This window comes from Idiotropiscis lumnitzeri, chromosome 7 (assembly GCF_059441095.1).
Source record: "Idiotropiscis lumnitzeri isolate Australia: NSW breed Sydney's pygmy pipehorse chromosome 7, RoL_Ilum_1.0, whole genome shotgun sequence".
NCBI lineage: Eukaryota > Metazoa > Chordata > Actinopteri > Syngnathiformes > Syngnathidae > Idiotropiscis > Idiotropiscis lumnitzeri.
In genome coordinates, this window is record NC_142397.1 from 20,210,230 (window position 1) to 20,231,565 (window position 21,336).

Here is a 21,336-nt window from a genome sequence, read left to right on the forward strand (position 1 = left end):
GCTTCATTTGAATTATTTTTATTATTGACTTGTCAGAAACGATAAGCCATTGAGCAGGTATCACTGGAATCATTAGAACAGATCAAAGATAACCATTACATCAAGAAATGTTATAGCATGACATTTTGAAAACCATACATCAACCAATAGTGGAGTGAGGGCGTATGAAGAGGAGTTGCAGAATTTGTACAGAACAATACACACACTATGTATTGGTCTATTCTTCAATCCATTTCTACTGTTAACTGTTTATCAGGGTCAATGGTGAGCAAGACCCAATTCCAGCCCACCACGGGTGAGAGCCAATGTACACGTTGGACTGCTTGGCTGGCAAAAACGTCCATTCAATCTCACATTTACACTATAATGATTTTAGAGTTTAACATGAGCATGTACTATTCCCAAATCAATCAATCCAAATTATTAATTAGAGTATGCGCTTCACTTCCTGAAAACTAAACTGAGAGCTTCACAAACAAGTCCAATTTAAGGTACCAGTAGTGAAGTCACTTGCATGTCTGCTTGTGACAAGGCAACTTGTTTGTACATGATACATCTGGTATAAATGACCACCCTTGTGCAGATAATTCACAATAATTCTTACAATTCCAATTGAAGGTGCATACTTGTTGTACTTGAAAATATTTTTCACCACTTTCCAATACCTATTATACTATAAACGAATGTTTGCTCTGTGTTAAAAAAAATATTCACAGACACATGCCTAGAAGGTACTTTTCAAGAAAGATATCTCAAACAACATGGGGTTTGTGAGGTGTAACTAAATGAGAGTCATCACGTAAAGGTGACTTAATCGCTGCTACACTACTTTTACAGTATACGATGTACAAACAGTATACAACATTTAACATTGACTGTTTGTGGGGTATTCAATACATATAATCACAAAATCAACTACTTATACTAATTTTAGGCTCAACTAATAGACAACTTTACTCACAATTTGAAGCTCTCGCATCGTGTTTGATGTACTGTTAAAGTGAAAATGCCAGATCGCGCGTCTATTTTAGTGGCAATCTAACATGCCTCAGTGTCTGTCTGTCAGCTTTGTTTCAACATGCAACATGCACATTTGTTTTGTGGTTGGGTTTGATAGTCAAGGTAAGTCAACTCACCGACCAGCCACAGACAGTTCCGGTGATTTATGGGGTGAAGGAGTATTAGAATAAGAGTTTGCTGATGTGGTGTTGTCTACTCCAGACCTGGGAGAACCTGGTGTAAAGTGTAAAACATGGTTTGGAAAGGGAGAGGGAAAAAGATAGTTAATGAAATGTAGCACAATAAGACATAACAAAGCATTTTTTTTTTGCTGGCTGAACTAAGTCCATACCTAAGCAATGGATATTGTTGTGTTACTGTGATTTTATTGTAAGGGGGTTGACTAAATATATGTCATGTGAGTTGACACAACTTAAGCGTGGCTAAATGTCCGAAATATAACCAGTCGGTGGGTGTACGTTCTTCTGCTTGCTGCCTGTGTAAGTGAAGAATCGATCGGCACGGTATTTTTTTTATTTTGAGAAGGTGATCACATGTGCTCACGTTGGTGCCAATAAATTCAAACTATTGTGCAGAACATGTTGTAAATCTGACAGAAAAAGCCTTAAATCACCACAGAGTCTTGGGGGCATTTTATTCCTGATGTCATTTTTACATGCAAACCTATTACTTAAGTGTGAAGCTCATAAAAGTGTCCCATTAACTCACAAGTCTACAGGGGTTAGGATTTCAGTTTGCCTCCCAATATAAAGAAGGATGTGTCAAAAGAGGACTCATCATCATGCAGCAACATAGTGAAATACCCCCCAACCCCCACTACAAATAAATAACTAAATAAATAAACACACACTGCATTAACAACAAAATAGTTCATCGGGGGGAATGGACAGTTTTAGAATGGCCAATTCAGACTTAAATCCCATAGAACATGCTCTTTACCTCCAAGGGAGGAAATTGAATAGAATACCCTTTCCAAAACAAATAATTGTTAAAGTAATTTTGTTGACTTACAGATTTGATCTTTTATTACAAATAATGCCACCTTCTAAGTACCCAGTAATACAAGTGCAATTGATATTTTGTCTCATATTCATCATCTGGCATCAAACTCATTTTTTCCAGGCTACAGCACAAATAAAGGAATTGGCCTCACTGTTCCATTTTTTTTGGAGGAGAGTGTATGTGGGAGGTCAGTCAGCATGAACTTGCTGCATGTCACCTAGTACTGTAAGTGAATATCATTCCACCATATCGCCTGAACAAATGTTTTCTCCAGGTACGTAAAGAATCAGGGCATTTTACCAATCATTTTCCTGAATGACAAAGCAGTTAGCATGGCATAACAATATGGAGAACAATTATGACACCAGCCTGTGCAGTCCTTCCTTAAGTCTTCTTACACCCACGTTCACATTGTTTAAATTATTTAAAGAACTAAAAATGAAACCATACCTGATTAGTTTATTTGGAAATTCTGAGCTAGTCACCATGTAATTTTACAAAGATGTTTTGAAGAACATGATTCAGTTTCAACTCTTTTCTATGGAAAACAGAAAAAAGCCCTCAAAGGAGAATACAAATATTTTAGAGTACAGGTAGAGGCAGAACCAAGTGATAATCTTTTATCACAACGGTGTTGAGGTTTCAGATGAAAATACGAGAGTCGTTAGTATTCCACTCTATTTTAAACAAAACTGAGACACACAATACAGGAGTGTGTTCAAATGTACAACAGTGGGTCATGAATCATGATTTGTATAAGGAGCACGGCTAAGTGCTTATGATGTCTTCCTTTTCTGTTTTGCAATTTGTACAAAAATAATTCAAAAGGTTTAACCCTAAAATACTCAACACAAAATCATGTTACACCACCTGCTCCACAATTTAGACTTTTTTTTTTTGCCGGTCTATGGACCGGTCTGCATTCTTTCTCCAAATTTTCAATTGTGCTGGGTATAGAAAACGACTCGTCTGCCAAACTCTCAAACTCTGTTAACTAGTCTTGCTTGGGCACAATAATGAAGATGCACCAGTTTTTAAGATGAGTGCACGCGCGCCTGTCTCCGAAAATAGAACCCGTAATTAGGGATGTCCCGATCACGTTTTTGCACCGAGTCAGAACCTAGTCACTTGATTCTGAATATTTGCCGATACCGAATCCCGATCCAATACCTCTGCAATGCAATCAAGACGAAAAAGAAGACCACATCCAAACTGTCAAACCATCTTAATTTTGTTTTTAATTATTTGAATAAAGATATCCAAAGATGATTATTATTCTCCTTAAGTGTATTTTTTTCAATATCCATTCTCTTTCAGCCGATATTGATCAGTTGAAAATCATGTGACCGATATCAGATCATGTCAATTGGATTGGGCCAACCCACAACTGAGTGTTACAACATTAATGTCAAGTCGTATTTACTTTTACTGCCAATTCACAACAGATCTTATCTGAAGGCATTTTGCACATTGAGCAGATAACCGGATAGAGACACTGAGTGACCGGGGGAAAACCAAGAAAACAATGGGTACAGCCCTATCATATTGACACAAGAAGTTAAGTCAGAATATTGAGAGTTAAATAAAAATGTTCATAATCAAATGACAAAATTGTCTCATGTGTGTAAATCCCATGTCTAAGAAAAGCACCTATGTTTTTTCGCTATATTTTATATATTGTTGTCGCACTTATTTTCGGCGTGGTCTTCATTTTCCTTTGTAGTAAAACATCAAGGTGTTAAATAGCTGCAGAAAAGAGACACTCCCTAAAAATTTGCCGACAAAATATTAACAATGCGTCATCAGTGCATAACGTGTATAGTGAAAACTAAATAAATAGCGTGTTTGGTGTCAAGAAATAATGTGTAATTATGTAACATTTGCATAAAATGTCCAATTAAAGTGTGAATGTTCTTGTAGACGCCCAAGCAGCAAAATGCCAATAAAGTGTCCTATTGAGTATAATTGCAATTGTTTCAGTATGCGCCTCTATTTTGAGCTTATTATCGAGTGAAAGTTGACTTTACTGAGAAATGATCTGATTAGCAGCGCTTCCACATTTCTGTCCGTGCTGCAAAATCAACAACCTTATCAACAGATCTCTGACAACACTTTTTGACAGGCCTCGGTGCTTTTTAGGAGTTGTACTGCTACTTTAAAGCATGCTTGTCTCACCCTCTAACCCCTTGCAGGCCTGCTCTATGCTGGGCAAAGTCCAAGCCCAAACACTTTGGTGTGGCTCGGTGAAAAGGGTTCATTCCTGTCGAGAATAATGGTCTCTATACACAGTAAAAAATAAATAAATAAATAAGCATTTCCATTATTCAGAGTTGTTGGGTGTGAGTAAAAAGAAAATTCAATTTAAAGGTTTACTCCTAATTGACAAGGTCATATGTTGACACACAACATTTAGGTATTACTCACACAATTGTGTTATTTTAACCCAACAGGTTACTCAGGTTGCACTCACACAGACTTGGACTACAATGGAATACGTGGCAAGACTTTGTGCCTCATTTCGTAACGTCTGCATCTATTTGTCAATGTGACAGTGATACAGAGCGACACAATATGGCGTCTGAAGTCGAAGCCATAAAAAGCTCGGAGAGTTCTGAAGTGACAAGTACATTGTGTCCAACAGAAGCGTATAGTTTTCCACAGTACATTCCATTGAAAAAGACTGAATTAGACCGTTTCTCAAATTGTGACCGATAAAGGGCCAGTAAGTCAATGTAAAACCATTATTACCTCAAAGGTTATTTCTACACGTACACAGATATATATATTTTTTTAAAATGATATATTGCCGACCCGGAGGTGAAAAGATCTAAAGCCAGAAAAATGCAACATCATTTGACGTTGTGCATTTGGTCACCTCGATTCCTACATTACGTTTAAAGTCTCTTGAGTCAGTCGTACCAGGAAATAATTTAACACACGTATAAGGTGACAATGCCATTCTATTGTTGAATACACCTTAAAGGGGAAGTCAATCCCCCCCATTTATTTGGGGATAATGTGATCTATGTGCCTTCACTACTCTAAATATGGCATTTTGATTAATATTGCGTTTGTGGAATATGAGCTAAGAAGGAAGGAGGGCGGTCATTTTGTCACTTCTGTGAAAATTGCATCAATGTTGTTCAGGTAATGACCAATCCTGGCTCATCTTCAGAAAACAGTTGGGCTGTGATTGGTCATTACCTGAGCTCTGAACAACTGTGATGTCATGGCTAAAAACATGCTGCTTAACTCATATTCCAAGAACGCAATATTTATTAGAATGCTATGTTTAGACTAGTGAAGGCACATATTATAGCAAATAATTTTGCGGGGTTGTCTTCCCCTTTAAGTACATTGAACCATGTTGCGCATAAATGTCAAGTGCAAAAAAACGTTTTGTTCTCTCCTTCAATCTACAGAAACTGAGAAGGAAGTTCTGCAAAGTCTTCAGGGTAAAAAACAACATTTACATAGAGACAAAAGGGTGTTTTTTGGGGGGGAAATAACCTTATTTGTGGTTATATGGACGTGGCCTAATATCAAGAATTAGCAACAAAAATGACGATAAGACTTGACAATGGTACTTAAAGGTTACGTTCTACGACACATTTCTATGTTCTTTTGTTTTACTGCAACAAAAACTCTTTGCACCAAACAGTAAACTGTGCTAAAATAATAATAAAACTTACTGCCCGATGACAGCTGGGATAAGCTCCAGCACACCCGGGACTTTTGTGAGGATAAATAACTCAGATAATGGATGGATGGATGTACAGTACTTTTACCATGTTTGTAATTTGTGGCAGTGTCGCAAAAAAAATAAAAAATCATATTAAGTTGCTCACAGCTTACTTGTGGTGTCTCAGGACCACTGGTGGTGCTGTGGGCTACACTCTAAGAAACACTGGCTGACATGTCTGACATGATATATTGTGGCCATTGATGGGAATAAACTCAACATGTAGCATAAACAATCTAGATCACAAGATGATTTGACGTTTTCTTACTTTCGGGGTTTTCAGAGGCAGCCATTCTCTTCCTCCTCATTGAACGGTAAAAGCGAGAGTTTCTACGAATAGGTTCTCTGCTCAGGCCCACCCTGGATTCATCATCATCATCATCATCATAGACCTCATGTTTGGGTAAAGCCACAGTGGTGGGATGCTTGTCTGGGCTTTCCTGGGTTTTTGTCCCCCACTTGGCTCGAAACAGTGCAGCCACAGACATGGTGAATGAATCACGGTTGTCAAATTCAAGTGTGCTAAGAAAATTCATTTAGACTTGGAGGAAACTTGATGAAAATAATCCATCCTAATCAGCCAGAATCCAGAAGAAAATCCATCTTGAGAAATGATTGGCTTCCGTGATAATATTCATTTAAAAAACATGAATGAATCCCAAGCAGCAGCGGTGAATTGGAGTGTAACCAACAAAACAAAAAGGTCAACGTTGCTTAGGTCCTCTCCGTTCTGTCTTGTTGTCAGCTACACTGGCAGCCAGTGGGAGCACAGTGCTTTGCTTATTTCTACCTAAACTGTAATTATTGCATTTATGACTCGCTCTCCCTCTCCTGCTCTTTGTCCCTCCTCTGTTTGGCTCCGTCCCTCTCTCTACACCACCCTGTAACGCACTGACATTCCTAAACTCAACCTGGCCTGCATGCTTGCTTCTCTGCCCTAAAATGCACTCTGTTGCCGAACCAGAAAAGTGAACCACTGGCAGATTACAGTGTAATGATTTTTCCGTTTTAGATTCTCTCCTCTGCCTTAAAGCAAAGTTAAATTATACATCAAAAGCAGAGAAAGAAATGACTAAAATAACTGCTAGCTAGTAGTGTAAGTGAGTTCCCGTGTGTGAAAGTCTGTGCTAAGAACTGCGAGTAATGTTCCTGATCCTGTTGAGCCAGGGCCCCATACACAAGTATTTTTTTCCTGGTCAGCTGACACTAAGAGTTTAAAGTTCATTTTAGTGTTTTTACATGGTGCCAATAAGCCTGCCTGTGTTGCTATTCAACCATGCCTTGTCCTGTCCCCCTTTATACTTACTGTAGATTAAGGACTTGGTGTTTTTTAGGTAGATTAAGACAAAATGTATTACCATATAAAGAAATGTGGTAAATACTGAATTCTTCCCATCTCTAGTAGACAGAGGCTTTGTTGGATGGGCTGAAAATAACTGAGCACTTTCAATCAGATATTTGAAGGAAATGCAATTAAACGCTTTGCCCAAATAAATAGCAAATTTAATTTACCCTCAAGGGATCATTATAGATACCTACAAATAAGAAATTATTTAACGAAACATCGTGATTGGGATCACATCAGAAGGAATCCAATGCATATAGAAAAAATTTTCATTCAAATAATTGAGAAAGGAAGTGTAATGAAAAAAAACAAGTGTCCTTAATCTATAAGGAATTGCTAAGGGTTTTGTCAGAAAACACACATCACATAAAAAGACAATGGGAACTGGAACTGAATGTGACATTGCATGATGATACCTGGGGAGATATTTACTCTGGTTGTCATAGGGGTGTGGAGAGTCAACAGTGAGTTTGACTGGAAAGCTAAGATAAGATTTTCTAGGACTGGGGTAGGCTCCAGCACCTCCGCGACCCTTGTGAGGACAAGCGGTACAGATAATGGATAACATAATATAATAATATCGGGCCGCATGGTGGCCTCACAGTTCAGAGGTACAGGGTTCGATTTGAATTTAGGTTCTCCCCGTTGCCTGTTTGGGTTTTCTCCGGGTACTCGGGTTTCCTCCGGCATTCCAAAGGCATGCGTGGTTGGTTAATTGAACAATTGCCCCAGGTGTGGGTGTGAGCGTAAATGGTTGTTTGACACCGTGTGTCTTCTGATTGGCTGGTAACCAGTTCAGGGTGTATATAGTATAGTATAGTATAGTATAGTATAGTATAGTATAGTATAGTATAGTATAGTATAGTATAGTATAGTATACATAGTACAGTATAATATAATATAATATAATATAATGTAATGTAATGTAATGTAATGTAATATAATATCGGGTCATTGATCGTGTAGTGGTACACTCGCCTGAGTTGTGTCCGGGCAGCGTGGGTTCAGTTCCCACTCAGTGATGGTGTCTATATCTGCCCTGTGACTGGCTGGCGACCAGTTCAGTGTGTAGTGCGCCTTTCGCCCGTTGTCAGCTGGGATAGGCAGAGCACCCTCCTGCGACCCCGCACAGGATAAGCGGTATGGATAATGACATGACATGACATAAGATAAGATAATATAATATAGATAAAGACAAGCGTCATTTTTAAAACGTTAAAACGTTTTTCCTCCATTCATGTGACCTCTAACCAGTACAACTCAATTAATCAAGAGAAGTCAAAATAAAGAGAAGGATCCACCTGCACAATATTTGCCACATATTTTGGTTTGGGGATATTTTGGCCCAATAAAGGCAAGGTGTAACTTTTTTTGAACTCATAAATCCAAACAGTATATTTGGTGCAAACACTGCAGCTCATCAAAGAGACATCACAATAGGATTTGGGGCTTGAGACATGTTGGAGGGATTTGTGAGCAGACAAACAACAAAAATAACAGTTTGGAAAAAAAACAACAACTTTGTGATTATGCTAGAAAACAACTACAAAAACAAATTTGGCAAAACCCCACTAAAACAGCTGAATCTACAGCTACATCTGAGGTTTTAAGAGGGTCTTTATGCTTCGGCAACTATATTATCTTGGTAGTTTATTTTTTCAATATCCCTCTCAAAGTGATTTTTATTGAGTTGGACAGGTCACATTAATGGTGGGAAAGGTTTTGAAATTATCTTGGTCCCTTTTTTATCTGAAAAAAGGCATTTGAACATGGGTGTGTAGGCTTTTTATTTACACTGTAGATTGATAGAATGATAGACTGGTCGAATAGTCAGTTCAGTTGATGAAATCTAACTTGATGCAACTTAAAATGTATATGTATCAAAACAAAAGGTTGTGAACAATCCGTCCTAAAATGGTGAGTTTCAATTGAGTTCAATGATACAATGAATCTGATTGTTATACAACACACATTTCCACATGATATGGCACAAAATACGATATCAGAAGAGCCGAATAAGTCCCAAGACTTGTGAAAATGAAAACAGAACAACATCATCATCGGCATAAAAAAAATATATTGTGGCGGACATTAGGACCATGCCTCTCACCCAGCAGGCATCCCGTTTGGGGGCGTATTCATGTTAATGTTTGTTGGCGCGAATTTGTGATTGTGCGTTATTCTGTTGTTGGCAGTCTTGGAATAAAGACGTGTTCACAGTCAGTCGTGTGTGCTCATTTCAACTGCCACATTGGTGACCCCGACGCTGAGTATGTTTCAAGTCGTAGATGAAGAGGTGTCTTCCTCGGCCATGCCGCCCCAACTCCCTCATCTTGCAGCCGTCACCGCTACCGTGAGGCTACCGGAGTTCTGGCAGAGCGATCCGGCTTCGTGGTTCCAGCATGTGGAAGCGCTTTTCCACCTTCGTGGAATCACCTCCGATGACCCGAAGTACTACATGGTCGTGGCGTCCCTCAACCAACTGACTACACGTCGTGTTATGCAGCTATTGCGAGCACCTCCACATGGCGGGAAATACGACGCGCTCAAACAGCTTCTGCTGAGGAGGTTCTGTTTGTCGGACTCAGAGAGGGCAGATAGGCTCCTTTCCCTGCCCGGTTTGGGCGATGGCACGGCAGTGGATCTCATGGACAATATGCTGTCGCTCTTGGGTTCGGATGAGGGCGGTTTTATTTTCCCGCACATTTTCCTGCGACAGCTACCATCTCCGGTGCGCGCAGTGTTGGCTAACTCCGCTTGTCTGGCGACCGGCGATCATCGAGGTTTGGCTGAGGAAGCGGATCGAGTTCTGCTGGCTACGAGACGGTTCGCCGTGCAAAGTGTGGCGGCCGATTCCACCCTTGGGACGACACCAGACGTGGATCCGTCAACGGTGGCCGCGGTGGTCGTTCGAAAGCGTCGTGGGAAGGTTCTCTGCTTCTTCCATCAGCGGTTTGGCGCCAGGGCTCGGCGTTGTGTTCCCCCCTGCACCTACGAAACTCCGGGAAACTCCAACGCCGGCGTTCAGTAGTGGCTGTGGGCGCCGGCAAAGAGAGCGAGCTGCTTTTCCTTACAGACTCGTCCTCTGGACGACGTTTCCTGGTGGACTGCGGGTAGCAAGTCAGCCTGCTTACACCCTCCGCCGTGGACAAGGCGGGCGGCGTTTGCGGACCACCCCTGTGTGCGGCTAACGGCTCGCCCATCATCAGCTTTGGTTCCAGGTCGGTGACTCTGTGCTTCCATGGACGTGATTTCCAGTGGAACTTTCTTGTTGCCGCAATCACGGTTCCCATTATTGGCGCGGATTTTCTGTGTGCACATGGACTGCTCGTTGATGTCGCAAACCGCCGTTTGATTGACGCTGTTTCTTTTGCTACTTTTCCGTGTGAGGCTGGGGGACTCGGGCCATTAACGCATGCGAATTATTTGGCATCGGGTGACATTTATCAGCGCCTGCTGACAGACTTTCCCTCCCTAACGACTCCAGCCTTTTCCACCGCATGCACTAAACACGGGGTGGAGCATTTCATACCCACGGTCGGCCCGCCTGTTTTTGCTCGCGCGCGTCGCCTTGACGCGGCCAAATTGGCGATAGCAAAAGGGGAGTTTGCTACAATGGAGCGTTTGGGGATTGTGAGGCGTTCTAACAGTCCGTGGGCCTCGCCTTTACACATGGTGCCTAAAAGGGATGGTTCCTGGCGGCCTTGTGGTGATTTTCGTCGCCTTAACAATGTGACTACGCATGACCGTTACCCCATTCCACACATTCAAGACTTTTCCACCCGTTTGGCGGGCACCACCATTTTTTCAAAAGTGGACTTGGTCCGTGGTTACCACCAGGTGCCTGTGCAGGCGGAAGATGTGCCCAAAACCGCGGTGATAACCCCGTTCGGTCTTTTTGAATTCTTGCGCATGCCTTTTGGACTGAAGGGGGCAGCACAGACTTTTCAAAGATTGATGGACTCTGTGTTGCGCAACCTCGACTTTGTGTTTGTTTATCTTGACGATATTCTGGTGGCCAGTCCTTCACCAGAGGAACATCTGTCACACTTAACAGAGGTTTTCAAGCGTCTTGATTCGCATGGTCTGATCGTTAACCCAGCGAAATGTCAATTTGGTCTGGCTGAGATTGATTTCTTAGGCCACCGGATTTCAGCACAGGGCGCGGTCCCCTTGCCCGCCAAGGTGAAGGCAGTGGTGGATTTCCCCCGCCCGGCCTCAATTAAGGCGCTGCAGGAGTTTTTGGGCATGGTTAATTTTTATAACCGGTTTCTCCCGCGTGCGGCCCACCTCCTGCATCCTCTTTACAACGCCTTGAAAAATAAGAAAGCTAATGATACTGTCGAGTGGTCTGCACGGCGGGAACAGGCTTTTCGACAAACTAAGGACGCCCTGGCGAGTGCGACTCTCCTGGTCCACCCGATTGCGACTGCGCAAGTTGCCTTAACTACAGATGCTTCTGATATAGCTGTTGGGGCAGTGGTTGAGCAGCTCGTGGCAAATGTGTGGCAGCCTCTTGCGTTTTTCAGTCGTAAGCTGCGGGATAACGAACGCAAGTATAGTGTTTTCGACCGAGAGTTGTTGGCTTTGTACCTTGCGACGCGCCACTTTCGTTTCCTTCTTGAAGGACGCCGTTTCACGGCTTACGTAGATCATAAGCCACTTACGTTTGCGATGTCAAAGGTTACTGAACCATGGTCGGCCCGTCAGCAGCGGCACTTGGCGGCCGTTTCAGAGTTTACGACGGACGTTCGGCACGTGGCCGGTAAGTGTAACCCTGTAGCTGATTGTTTATCGCGCGCGATCGTGTGTCCAGTCCAGCTCGGGGTTGATTTTTCGGAAATGGCTGCCGACCAGTCCGTTGATCCTGACATCCGCAACCTCAAGGCAGTGAGTACGGCTCTTAAGCTTGAGGAGGTGGTGTTGCGGGGCGGTGGAACTGCTCTCCTCTGCGATGTGTCCACGGGCCGCCCTCGTCCTGTAGTTCCGTTGGAATGGCGTCGCCGGATTTTTGATTCGATCCACTCCCTGTCACACCCTGGCGTCCGTGCATCGGTCAAGCTGGTTGGGGCAAAGTTTGTCTGGCCCGGGCTTCGTAAGGACGTCAGGATGTGGGCAGCGGCCTGTGTAGCATGTCAGCGTGCCAAAGTCCACCGACACACCAGGTCGAGCCTTGAACCTTTTCCGATTCCGGCCAGGAGGTTCGACCATGTGCATGTGGACTTGGTAGGTCCCCTTCCCCCTTCGCAAGGTTTTACTCACCTACTCACTATGGTGGACCGGACGACTAGGTGGCCAGAGGCGGTTCCTCTGTCCTCCACGACCTCGGTGGATATAGCCCGTGCGTTTCTGTCGTCCTGGGTCGCGCGTTTTGGCACGCCGTCCGATATCACCTCGGACAGGGGCCCCCAGTTTGTATCTGAGCTCTGGTCAGCCTTGGCAGTATCGTTGGGTGTACGCGTGCACCGCACTACTGCCTACCATCCGCAGGCTAACGGTTTGTGCGAACGTTTTCACCGGTCACTTAAAGCTGCGCTGCGAGCTGCGTTATCGGACGGTAACTGGGTCGACCGTCTGCCATGGATTTTGCTCGGCTTACGTTCAGCGCCGAAGGAGGATCTTAACGCCGCTCCTGCTGAGTTGGTGCTCGGTCAGCCGCTTCGCGTACCTGGTGAATTTCTGCCAGACGGTTTGGACGCTCCGCCCTTTTCCTTTTTGTCGGGGGGGCCCCTGAGCCCTGCACCGGTTCACCACTGTGTTCCCAAGGTATTCGTGCCGTCCGCGCTTATGTCAGCCCGTTTTGTTTTTGTGCGCCACGATGCCCACCGCTCGCCCTTGCAGCCACCGTATGACGGCCCGTTTAGGGTGCTGGAGCGCGGCGATAAGAGTTTTGTGCTTGATATGGGTGGGCGAAGGGAGTGCGTCTCGGTAGATAGGCTAAAACCAGCTCATTTGGTTGCAGGCGATGTGCTGTTGCCGGCCCACGTCCCTCGCCGCGGTCGCCCTCCAAAGTCCACGCCCTCACTTCCGCGCGACGACGTTGTGTGTCGTGCTCCCGCTCCTGTCTCGCCTGACCCCCCTGCCCACCGGGTTTCAACTGCACCACTAGAGGATGGCCTGCGTAGTCGATGTGGCAGGCCGGTGAAGCCCCCTGTGAGGTTTTTGTTCTGAGCGACCTTCTGGGTGTTCGGGGGGGGGCTGTGTGGCGGACATTAGGACCATGCCTCTCACCCAGCAGGCATCCCGTTTGGGGGCGTATTCATGTTAATGTTTGTTGGCGCGAATTTGTGATTGTGCGTTATTCTGTTGTTGGCAGTCTTGGAATAAAGACGTGTTCACAGTCAGTCGTGTGTGCTCATTTCAACTGCCACAATATATAATTTATATAATTTTTTTAATGAAATAAAAAATTAACAACGAAAGGGGTTCGTTACATGTTATCGTTACATGGTCCGTGTCACTTTTGGTCATTGAATATTACGTTTGAAAACAAATATCAAAAAATAGAAAAACGACTTATTTTATTTTCATTTTAATATTGAAACACCAACATTGAAATCCAGTTTGATGTTGTAGTTTACCAGTATGGAAAAGTCTAAATACATTTTGATTTTCAAATTTTGATTCTAAAACGAAAACAGAATACAGCACGAGACCCAAAGAGAAGTACGGCTCGTATATTTGTTTTAGATTCCCGGAAGTCGTCACCAACAGCAATTCTCCTGCTGACCAGGAGATGGCGACAGCGTGGCGCCTGACGACGATATCGAGAACTGAACTGTCATGCTGCATATGGGATCAAAATATAAATAAATAAATAAATACACAAATACTTTCAATGTGTGTGTGTTTTTGTTTGTGACCAAATCGTGGTGCGCTGACAGGTGATTGAGACTATGTGGTCCAGCCCTTTAAATGTTTACAGCATTTTGATACAAGATACACGTGTCATCATGTAAATTCAAAGTCCAAAACTCATATTAGATTGACGGTCGACCTTGCTTGAAAGCAATTTTAATTAAAGAAACACATTTATTTTCTTATATTTATCTCAAAATTTGTGCTCATTTCCTGGCAAATACAATGGGCCAATGTATGGAACGTCCATCCAGTGGCGCAAAAAGTATGTATGCGGCATATGCTGCAGCACTGGAGGGGGCGCAAAGCGATGGGAGGAAAATAATTTGGGAGTGTCCATTTTATGTATTAAACAGTTGTTTGTTCGCAGATATGGTTTGATCTAGTCACTAATACTAATAGAGGCACGTCCCTGATAGGCCCCCCTCTGCCCTGTGACTGTCACCTGCCTATCCCAGCTGAAAAAAAAAAAACACAGTTAGGGAATTATTGATTCCGGTCTCATGTGCTGATCATAGTTGGTTCAAGGTTTTGGTGGCCTTCAGAAAATGGAGGGAAAAAAGTTTATCGTTTTTTTTTTAAAGTCCAATCTCCATTAATGCCTTGTCTTGTTTCATACCCATAAATAATTTGTTTGCGTCATGGAAGGCTAAAAAAATGAGGAAATGTATTCATTCACATTTGACTCAAAATCAGAGGATTTTGACTCTTTGTTTGTTTGTTTTTTTACCCATTGTGTATTAAATTATCTTGAGACTTGTGCTTCACTGTCATGTATTTTCACTTCATGGCCTTCGTGCACTTTTAATGCATGTTCCCCTTTAAGGGAAAGGTTAAGTACAATTTGTCGAGATCAAAGCTGTTATGAATTCATTGTTGAGATTATCATGGTTATTATTATTATTTTAATTTATGTACATCTGAATGTGTTCAAATCTAAGTGGTCTCACTTTACTCTGAGAAGCAAGGCTGAGCTGTGGATGGAGAATGTGAGGTGCCCCCCCACCCACATCAGGATTTCCTTAATTGTGTGTTTAATGAAAAATAAAAGAAAAAACGGTCTAGGCAATAGATCCACTAACATCAACAGCGCTACAAATATTACATGAGTTATTAAATATATGATCTCCTGTATATTAAATATTAAAAATAGAAAAACGACTCGTGATTTGATTTTAATTTCAAAATACCAAAATTGAAGCACAGATTTATATTCTAGTGAGTTGTCTGGAACGAATAAGAAAAAGTATAAAAAATAATTTGATTTTCAATTTTGCTTTATAAAACGACAATTAGAATATAGTAGGAGACATCGAATTACGGCGCATATAGTTTACATTCCCGGAAGTTGTCACCAGCAGCATTTCTCCTAATGACCAGGAGATGGCGACAACTGTATTGTAATGCTCATTTCTATACGTACTTACTTCCACAAAATGTGTTTGTGAGGTCGACTAACGTCTATGTGATAACATACATTTTGGTGAATGAATGAATGAATGAATGGACGAATGAATGAATGAATAAATAAATAAATAGTGTGCTGCCAATGACAACTTCCGGGAATCTAAAACAAATACACGAGCCGTATTTCGATTTATATCTCGTGCTGTATTCTATTTTAGTTTGAAAGACATTTTTAAAATGTTTTAGCCCTTTTCTTACTCGTTCCAGTCAACAAACGAAAAAAATCCATCTGCCCCCCGCCCCCAACCTCAATTTTTCAAACAAAACTCAAATAACGAGTCGTTGTTCTATTATAGTGTCGGTTTTCAAACGTAATATTCAATGACCAAAAGAGACACGGATCATAATAGACACACTAATCACAAGTCACTTCAGATCAAGCAGTAATACTTTATTCTGTACTACCGGAAATCGAGTTCACGTCTGACGAGAAAGTAGCTGTGCAGTGTGCAAGTGGTTCTGCTGAGCTGTACCAGAAAAAAAGCGAAATGGCTGGGAGCAGACTTGAAAGGGTTGGAACCGTGTTTTCGCGGTAAGAACGCGTTTTAAAGTAACCTATTTGTTTCGTTACTTAACCATCTTGTAGCACCAAACCGTGTTTTGCTTGAAATAACACCGAAGGACAATAATATCAGTTCTGCAATCCCCGCGGACGTTGTTAATTTTGATTCACTGCATTAATTCCAAATTAGTTCACTGCTAACCAGATTTTATGACTAAAGTTGATAATATAGATCGTATAGATGTATACGTGATTCCCCCAAAAGAGAGTATATAAAACGCGCGTCTTGATGACGACATAGTTCTGCGACAAATGCAATCTTGTGTCCTAGAGTTTGAATAATGGCTAAACGATGTTTTTTAACGGGTGTTTCAATACTTAACGATCAAAAACTTCCGTTTTCTCAAATTAAGCCATTGCGTCTCGCCCCTATCAATCAATGCCCATAAAGTTATTTGAAGGTCGCTGTCAAGGCACGGGCGTCCTCTAATGGATTTGTACATATAGTACGGCAAAGCAACTTGGACAGCTGGTGTTGTCGACAAAACATTAAAATTCGGTTCTGTTTATTATTATTATTGTATTATTATTATTATTAGCAGCAGCAGTAGAAGAAACATTATTTTGTTATTATTTTATTACATAAATTGTAATGGGTTAGAAAGACGTTTATGCTTCCTTGTTTAGCTTTGAAACGTATTTACTTAAGATGAAAACATGATTAACAAATAATTTAAATGCATTAATATTCATTTGAAAAAATATTTGCATAGCCTCACAAAAAATGGGGAATGGTTATGTAGATAAATTGTAGTTAAAACGTTGACTCCTTTTAAGATAGCAGCAATTTAGTTATACTGGGTGTTTCAATTAAGGCATTATTTATTCATGTTGTATGTGTATCTCATAATTCAGATTTACTTTATGGAGCATCATGAAGTATTTTCTGGTTAATTAAACAAAATTTAATGTAAACTGAATGTTATTTGGAGCAGCGCAATGGTGTGAGTGGCTCAGTCATCTACCTCACAGTCCATAGATTCTGGTTCTGAATCTTGGCTCAGGCCCTTTTGTATATTGTGGCCTCCATGAACATTCCCAAAACATGCACGAGAGTGTAATTGAAAAGTCAAGGCTCAAAACAAGCAGTTTCGCTTCTCAGTTTGCAGGACAAATGTTTAATTTTGCGCCTCATTAAAACATACAGAACAGCAAAACTGGGAATCAAAGGCACAGACAACAGTCAAAAGAACGCAGAAGAGGACGAACAACCACCAAAACAGTACTAAAAAGCTTCTTAGGCTTGCGTCACCTACCGCGTGGAATCGGAAGGCGAGGGAAGATCTGCTCCTTACGCAGATGCAGCCAGCAAGCAATAGTTTAGGCTGGCTTCTCGTGCGCCTACAAAAATTGCGGAGGCGCTCCTAATTCAGTAATCATAGCCTACTTGGCGACGAATAAGATACATTTCTGACAAATGGCATACTCATGTAGGGACGATGAGAAAAGACTTAGAAGCTAACCTAAATTTAGATTAGATTAGATTAGAAATCCCTTTATTGTCATTGTACTCAAGTGTGCAACGAGATTAGAGGGCTCCCCTCTCCAGTGCAATACAACAATAATACAGACAAATATATAAATTAGATAAATAAATAAGAGAGTGCAATGGAATTTAGTACTGAATAGTGTATATAAAAACACATCACAATGCTGTTCAACATCGCAGTGAAGTGCTGGGTGATTTTTTTTAAAACCAATTTAGGTTTGCTTCCAGAAAAAAAGAAAATGTGCTATTGTTTCTATGAAAACAGTCAATTGTTCCTTAATTATGTTGACTTGTTTTTATTGTTTAATACAACCCTTTTTTTCTGAACCCTGGGATTAAACTTCAAAAAATTAAAAAAAAAGTAAAAATTGATCTACAAATTTAGAACGTTGATCCGCAAATGAAGTCATAGATTTGCAAAAGTCCTCCGCAAAGAAAAGAAAAATTATATTCTGCATAGCGTTGTGCCCGAAAGTTTACATATCCAGGCAGAAAGCTCAGTCCTGACTTTGTCCAAGAAGCAACTACCTTATTAGGGCCATGTCTTCAACATAAACGTTGTTTGTCCTAGTGGTGTTAATTTCAATGTTTTAGATTTTTGTGAGCCTGTATGTGCTTTATTTTTAATTACATTAGTGTGCAATACGGCCTCACTAATTAATTGTGTGAAAATATGATTACCAGGGTTCGGGATCTAATACGCTCAGGAGTGATAAAGCAAACAGAGAAACCAATCTGGTATGATGTGTATGAAGCTTTTCCACCTAAACGGGAACCACTATATGTAAAGCCCCGTATGAGATACAAGGTTACTAAACAAGAACCAGTGCCTGAAATTTTCTACGCAGAAGATAAAGTTAGAGCGTAAGTAAATCTCACTTTTTACCATTTCTTGTTACACAATGGTGGTTATCGCATCAGATGTCTATTGAATACAATAAAGTAGAAAATTCTGCATTATGTATGCATCTAACTGTGATTTCAGGAAATTTTATGAACAATATGGGATGGGGGTTCGCCCTTTTGATCTTTCCAAATCTAACTTTGTGTCTACGTGTCAAAGGTATGTATTGTATTTTCTCCATCTTGGGGTTAAAAAATGTAGGTTATATGTTTGGGGTTTGTGTGTTTTGTAATGATGGCTCACTCGGTTGAGGGTCAACCACATATCCACAATATTTTGTGTTCCACTGTAGGTTTGTAGACAAGTATGCTGAGTTAAAGAGCCAATCTGAGATGGATGACTCTGTTCTGTTTGAGGAGACTGCAAAGGCTTTACTTGCAGAGGGCATCATACTGAGGAGGAAAGGAGCATCAAAAGTAAGTATTCATTTCGGAAGATCCATTTCTTAAGAAGATATTTGCTGGATAACCGCCAGAATTCTTGGGTGTACGACAGTCCCGACATGTCGTTTCGAGGTAATGAGTAGCACGCAATGAATGAGTTTGAGCAGTAGCAAAAGAAAATGTCGCCAGGCAGCATAAAAAGTCACATGCAATTCACTGTTCTGTGTTTGATGATAGTGGAACATCTGTCCACATCAGATTGTTTGCAAACTAAAATGTTTCTCGTCAGAATGAACGGAAATGGGAATTAATATGTTAAGCGGACATGTACTGCATGCTTGTTTTCAGCTGCCTTCAATGGGCAACATTGAGTTGTCTCTGCTTTTAGCCAGCACAGCGCCCTTTGTGACGCTACTGACCAATCAAATGTCATATTGCCATATGACTTCGTTGTCAGATATACGGATGTTTCAGACCAAAGTAAGTAGGATTTATTTTCTCCAAAGAAGTGCCAAAACTGATGACTTTGATGAGTGACAGAGCTGTAGCAGGTGTGCCATCATAATTGGCTGTGCGGTTTCAACTGAGCCATAGCAACCATGACTGATTTGCAGTTGTGACAGTTTTTTTTTTTTTTTTTTTTACTAGTTTGGTGTGGTATTTGGTAACATTATAGCAATCTGTTTAAGAAAACAAAACAAAAAAAAACACATTTCTCTAAAGCTTGGGGGTGGAATTTATAGTGTCTGTGGTGATCTTGATGATGAACTTGTCTTGCAAAATAATTTCAAGAAAAGAGTGTGGAAACCCTGAATGTAAAAATAAATCAACTCTTTATGCCTCTTTGTTCCTAAGACTGCTGTCCGTCCGGCAGCACGACGTGTTGTCGCAGCGCGCAGGACCTTTTCACTTCGGCTGCATCTGACAATAACGCAAACACGGCTCATGTTAAGCTTTTATTTTAACATTTGTCAACAGTAATATGATTATGCTTTGTAATCTCTATCACTTGCACTTTTCACTTTATTTGGAGTCATACTTTGGACTAATTTACAGCATAAACAAAGATAAGATTAAAAGTATTTGTTTTAAAAATGTTGTTCGTAAACCATTTGTTCAGAGAGGGTCGTTTGAAATATTTAGGGTAGGTTTCGTACAAATTTTCACTTTAGTGGTAGATGATGGCATTTTTCAACAACTGTACTGTATATGGATGTGTATACTGGATTTATGTATTGTCAAAATACTTCAGTACACCCCCCCCAAAAAAAACCCAATCCCAATGACAATCAAATATTGATTCTATTAAAATATTCTCATAACCCAGGAAGAGGAAGGTTTAAAATGCAAGTTGGAATACATGATCATGGTTTTGCTTTTTATTTTGCAGGTGTTGGCAGAGTCCAGAGATCCACTGTTCGGGATGAAGCTGACAGCCATGTTGGCAGAGCAACAGTCAGTTGGTGATGACAGCAAGCAAAAGCCAGAAGAGCATACGTCACATACGACACAAACCTCATAGAACTTTGACTTTCTCCTCATTTTGTGGCTCTGGTCACTTTTAGAAATAATATCATGGCAGTAACACAGCCGTGTACGTACTCTTTAACCCAATGGCCTCATTCAGAAAAATTGAAGGCAGTTGGGGACACTTTGATATTCTTCACTTTTTGTATAATTGACATGGTAAAAATCTATTTTAAGTTAAGAAATACCAAGTAGTTTATTCCATCAAAAAAAGAAAAAAACAGCCAGTCAATTTTTTGTTAAAACTTAAAATAAGGGCACCAATAAAAATGAGCTGTTGCTGTTCAGAATCCAGTCTGGTCTGGGAAGTTCCGTTGAGCCATCTTTGTGAATTGTAACTACAATCAACACTGTCACCGGGGGGGAAAAACACTGTCACTAGGCTACTTTCAAGAAGTTAGCACACCAAACAAGCAACTAAGTCTACATTGACGTTTGGTGGATGTTTCAGTGTATGTTGTGTGCCAACTGTGTGGAAGCACGCAGTGAGAATAAAAATTGTATTGACACCAGACCCAGGTGCGTGATTGAGGACTAAAACATTTCTCATTAGCTTTTTTTGTATTACTGTGAGGAAAAGGCTCAATAATACCAAATACTTTTAAGCTCATGAGACATTAGCTTCTCTGCTACAAAGGCAGCAATTCCGAAATTGCAAATAATTAAAAAAAAATTAAGCATAAATAACAATCCAACTGGGCAGCATCAAGAAAAGGTATAAGGCAAGGGTGTCAAACACATGCCCTCAGAGGGCCGTTATGACTTGTTTGTTCAACAATTCTTTTAAAATGGGAGGATTGGTAACAAATAAATGGCAATATTTAATATCTCAATGTTGTTAAAACTGAAGAAAATGTGCTGGGAACAGGACGTCGACGCACATGATTTGCCCTTTGCGGGACTCATAAAATGAGGTTGCTGGCCATATCTGGCCCCGGGGCCTTGAGTTTGACACCTGTGGTATATGGCGTCAGAAGAAGTAACCAGAGCAGGTGTTTTATGTACCACTAAGTACAACATAATAAAAGCAATCATAG

General features: G+C 41.2%; 2 protein-coding genes across 3 annotated transcripts in view; one reads left to right on the forward strand and one right to left on the reverse strand.

Moving 5' to 3' along the window:
* ngef (neuronal guanine nucleotide exchange factor) overlaps nucleotides 1-6,588 on the reverse strand; it is a 30,495-nt gene extending 23,907 nt beyond the window's left edge. The window contains exons 1-2 of one of the 2 annotated variants that reach the window (XM_088301240.1): nucleotides 6,033-6,588; nucleotides 1,137-1,233 (exon numbers count right to left, since the gene is read on the reverse strand). In XM_088301240.1, the coding sequence (XP_088157366.1) occupies nucleotides 1,137-1,233; nucleotides 6,033-6,300 (365 nt within the window). In that variant the 5' untranslated portion in view covers nucleotides 6,301-6,588. Of the gene's footprint in view, nucleotides 1-961; nucleotides 1,079-1,136; nucleotides 1,234-6,032 lie in introns of those variants that run through there. The other variant, XM_088301241.1, reaches the window with a different exon arrangement.
* A 9,165-nt stretch (nucleotides 6,589-15,753) lies between these two features.
* On the forward strand, nucleotides 15,754-20,813 carry mrps23 (mitochondrial ribosomal protein S23). Its single transcript, XM_088301487.1, has 5 exons — nucleotides 15,754-15,966; nucleotides 18,170-18,349; nucleotides 18,471-18,548; nucleotides 18,682-18,805; nucleotides 20,163-20,813. Exons 1-5 carry the CDS (start codon nucleotides 15,923-15,925, stop codon nucleotides 20,292-20,294), a joined length of 558 nt encoding a protein of 185 aa, XP_088157613.1. The 5' UTR covers nucleotides 15,754-15,922; the 3' UTR covers nucleotides 20,295-20,813.
* Nucleotides 20,814-21,336: the final 523 nt, after the last annotated feature.

What these genes read in the sequence shown, in the direction of transcription:
- mrps23 (XM_088301487.1), top strand. Translation starts at nt 15,923, where the DNA reads ATGGCTGGGAGCAGACTTGAAAGGGTTGGAACCGTGTTTTCGCG. An exon ending in GCAGAAGATAAAGTTAGAGC is followed by an intron (nt 18,350 to 18,470) that starts GTAAGTAAATCT and finishes CTGTGATTTCAG; the next exon opens with GAAATTTTATGAACAATATG. An exon ending in GGAGGAAAGGAGCATCAAAA is followed by an intron (nt 18,806 to 20,162) that starts GTAAGTATTCAT and finishes TTTATTTTGCAG; the next exon opens with GTGTTGGCAGAGTCCAGAGA.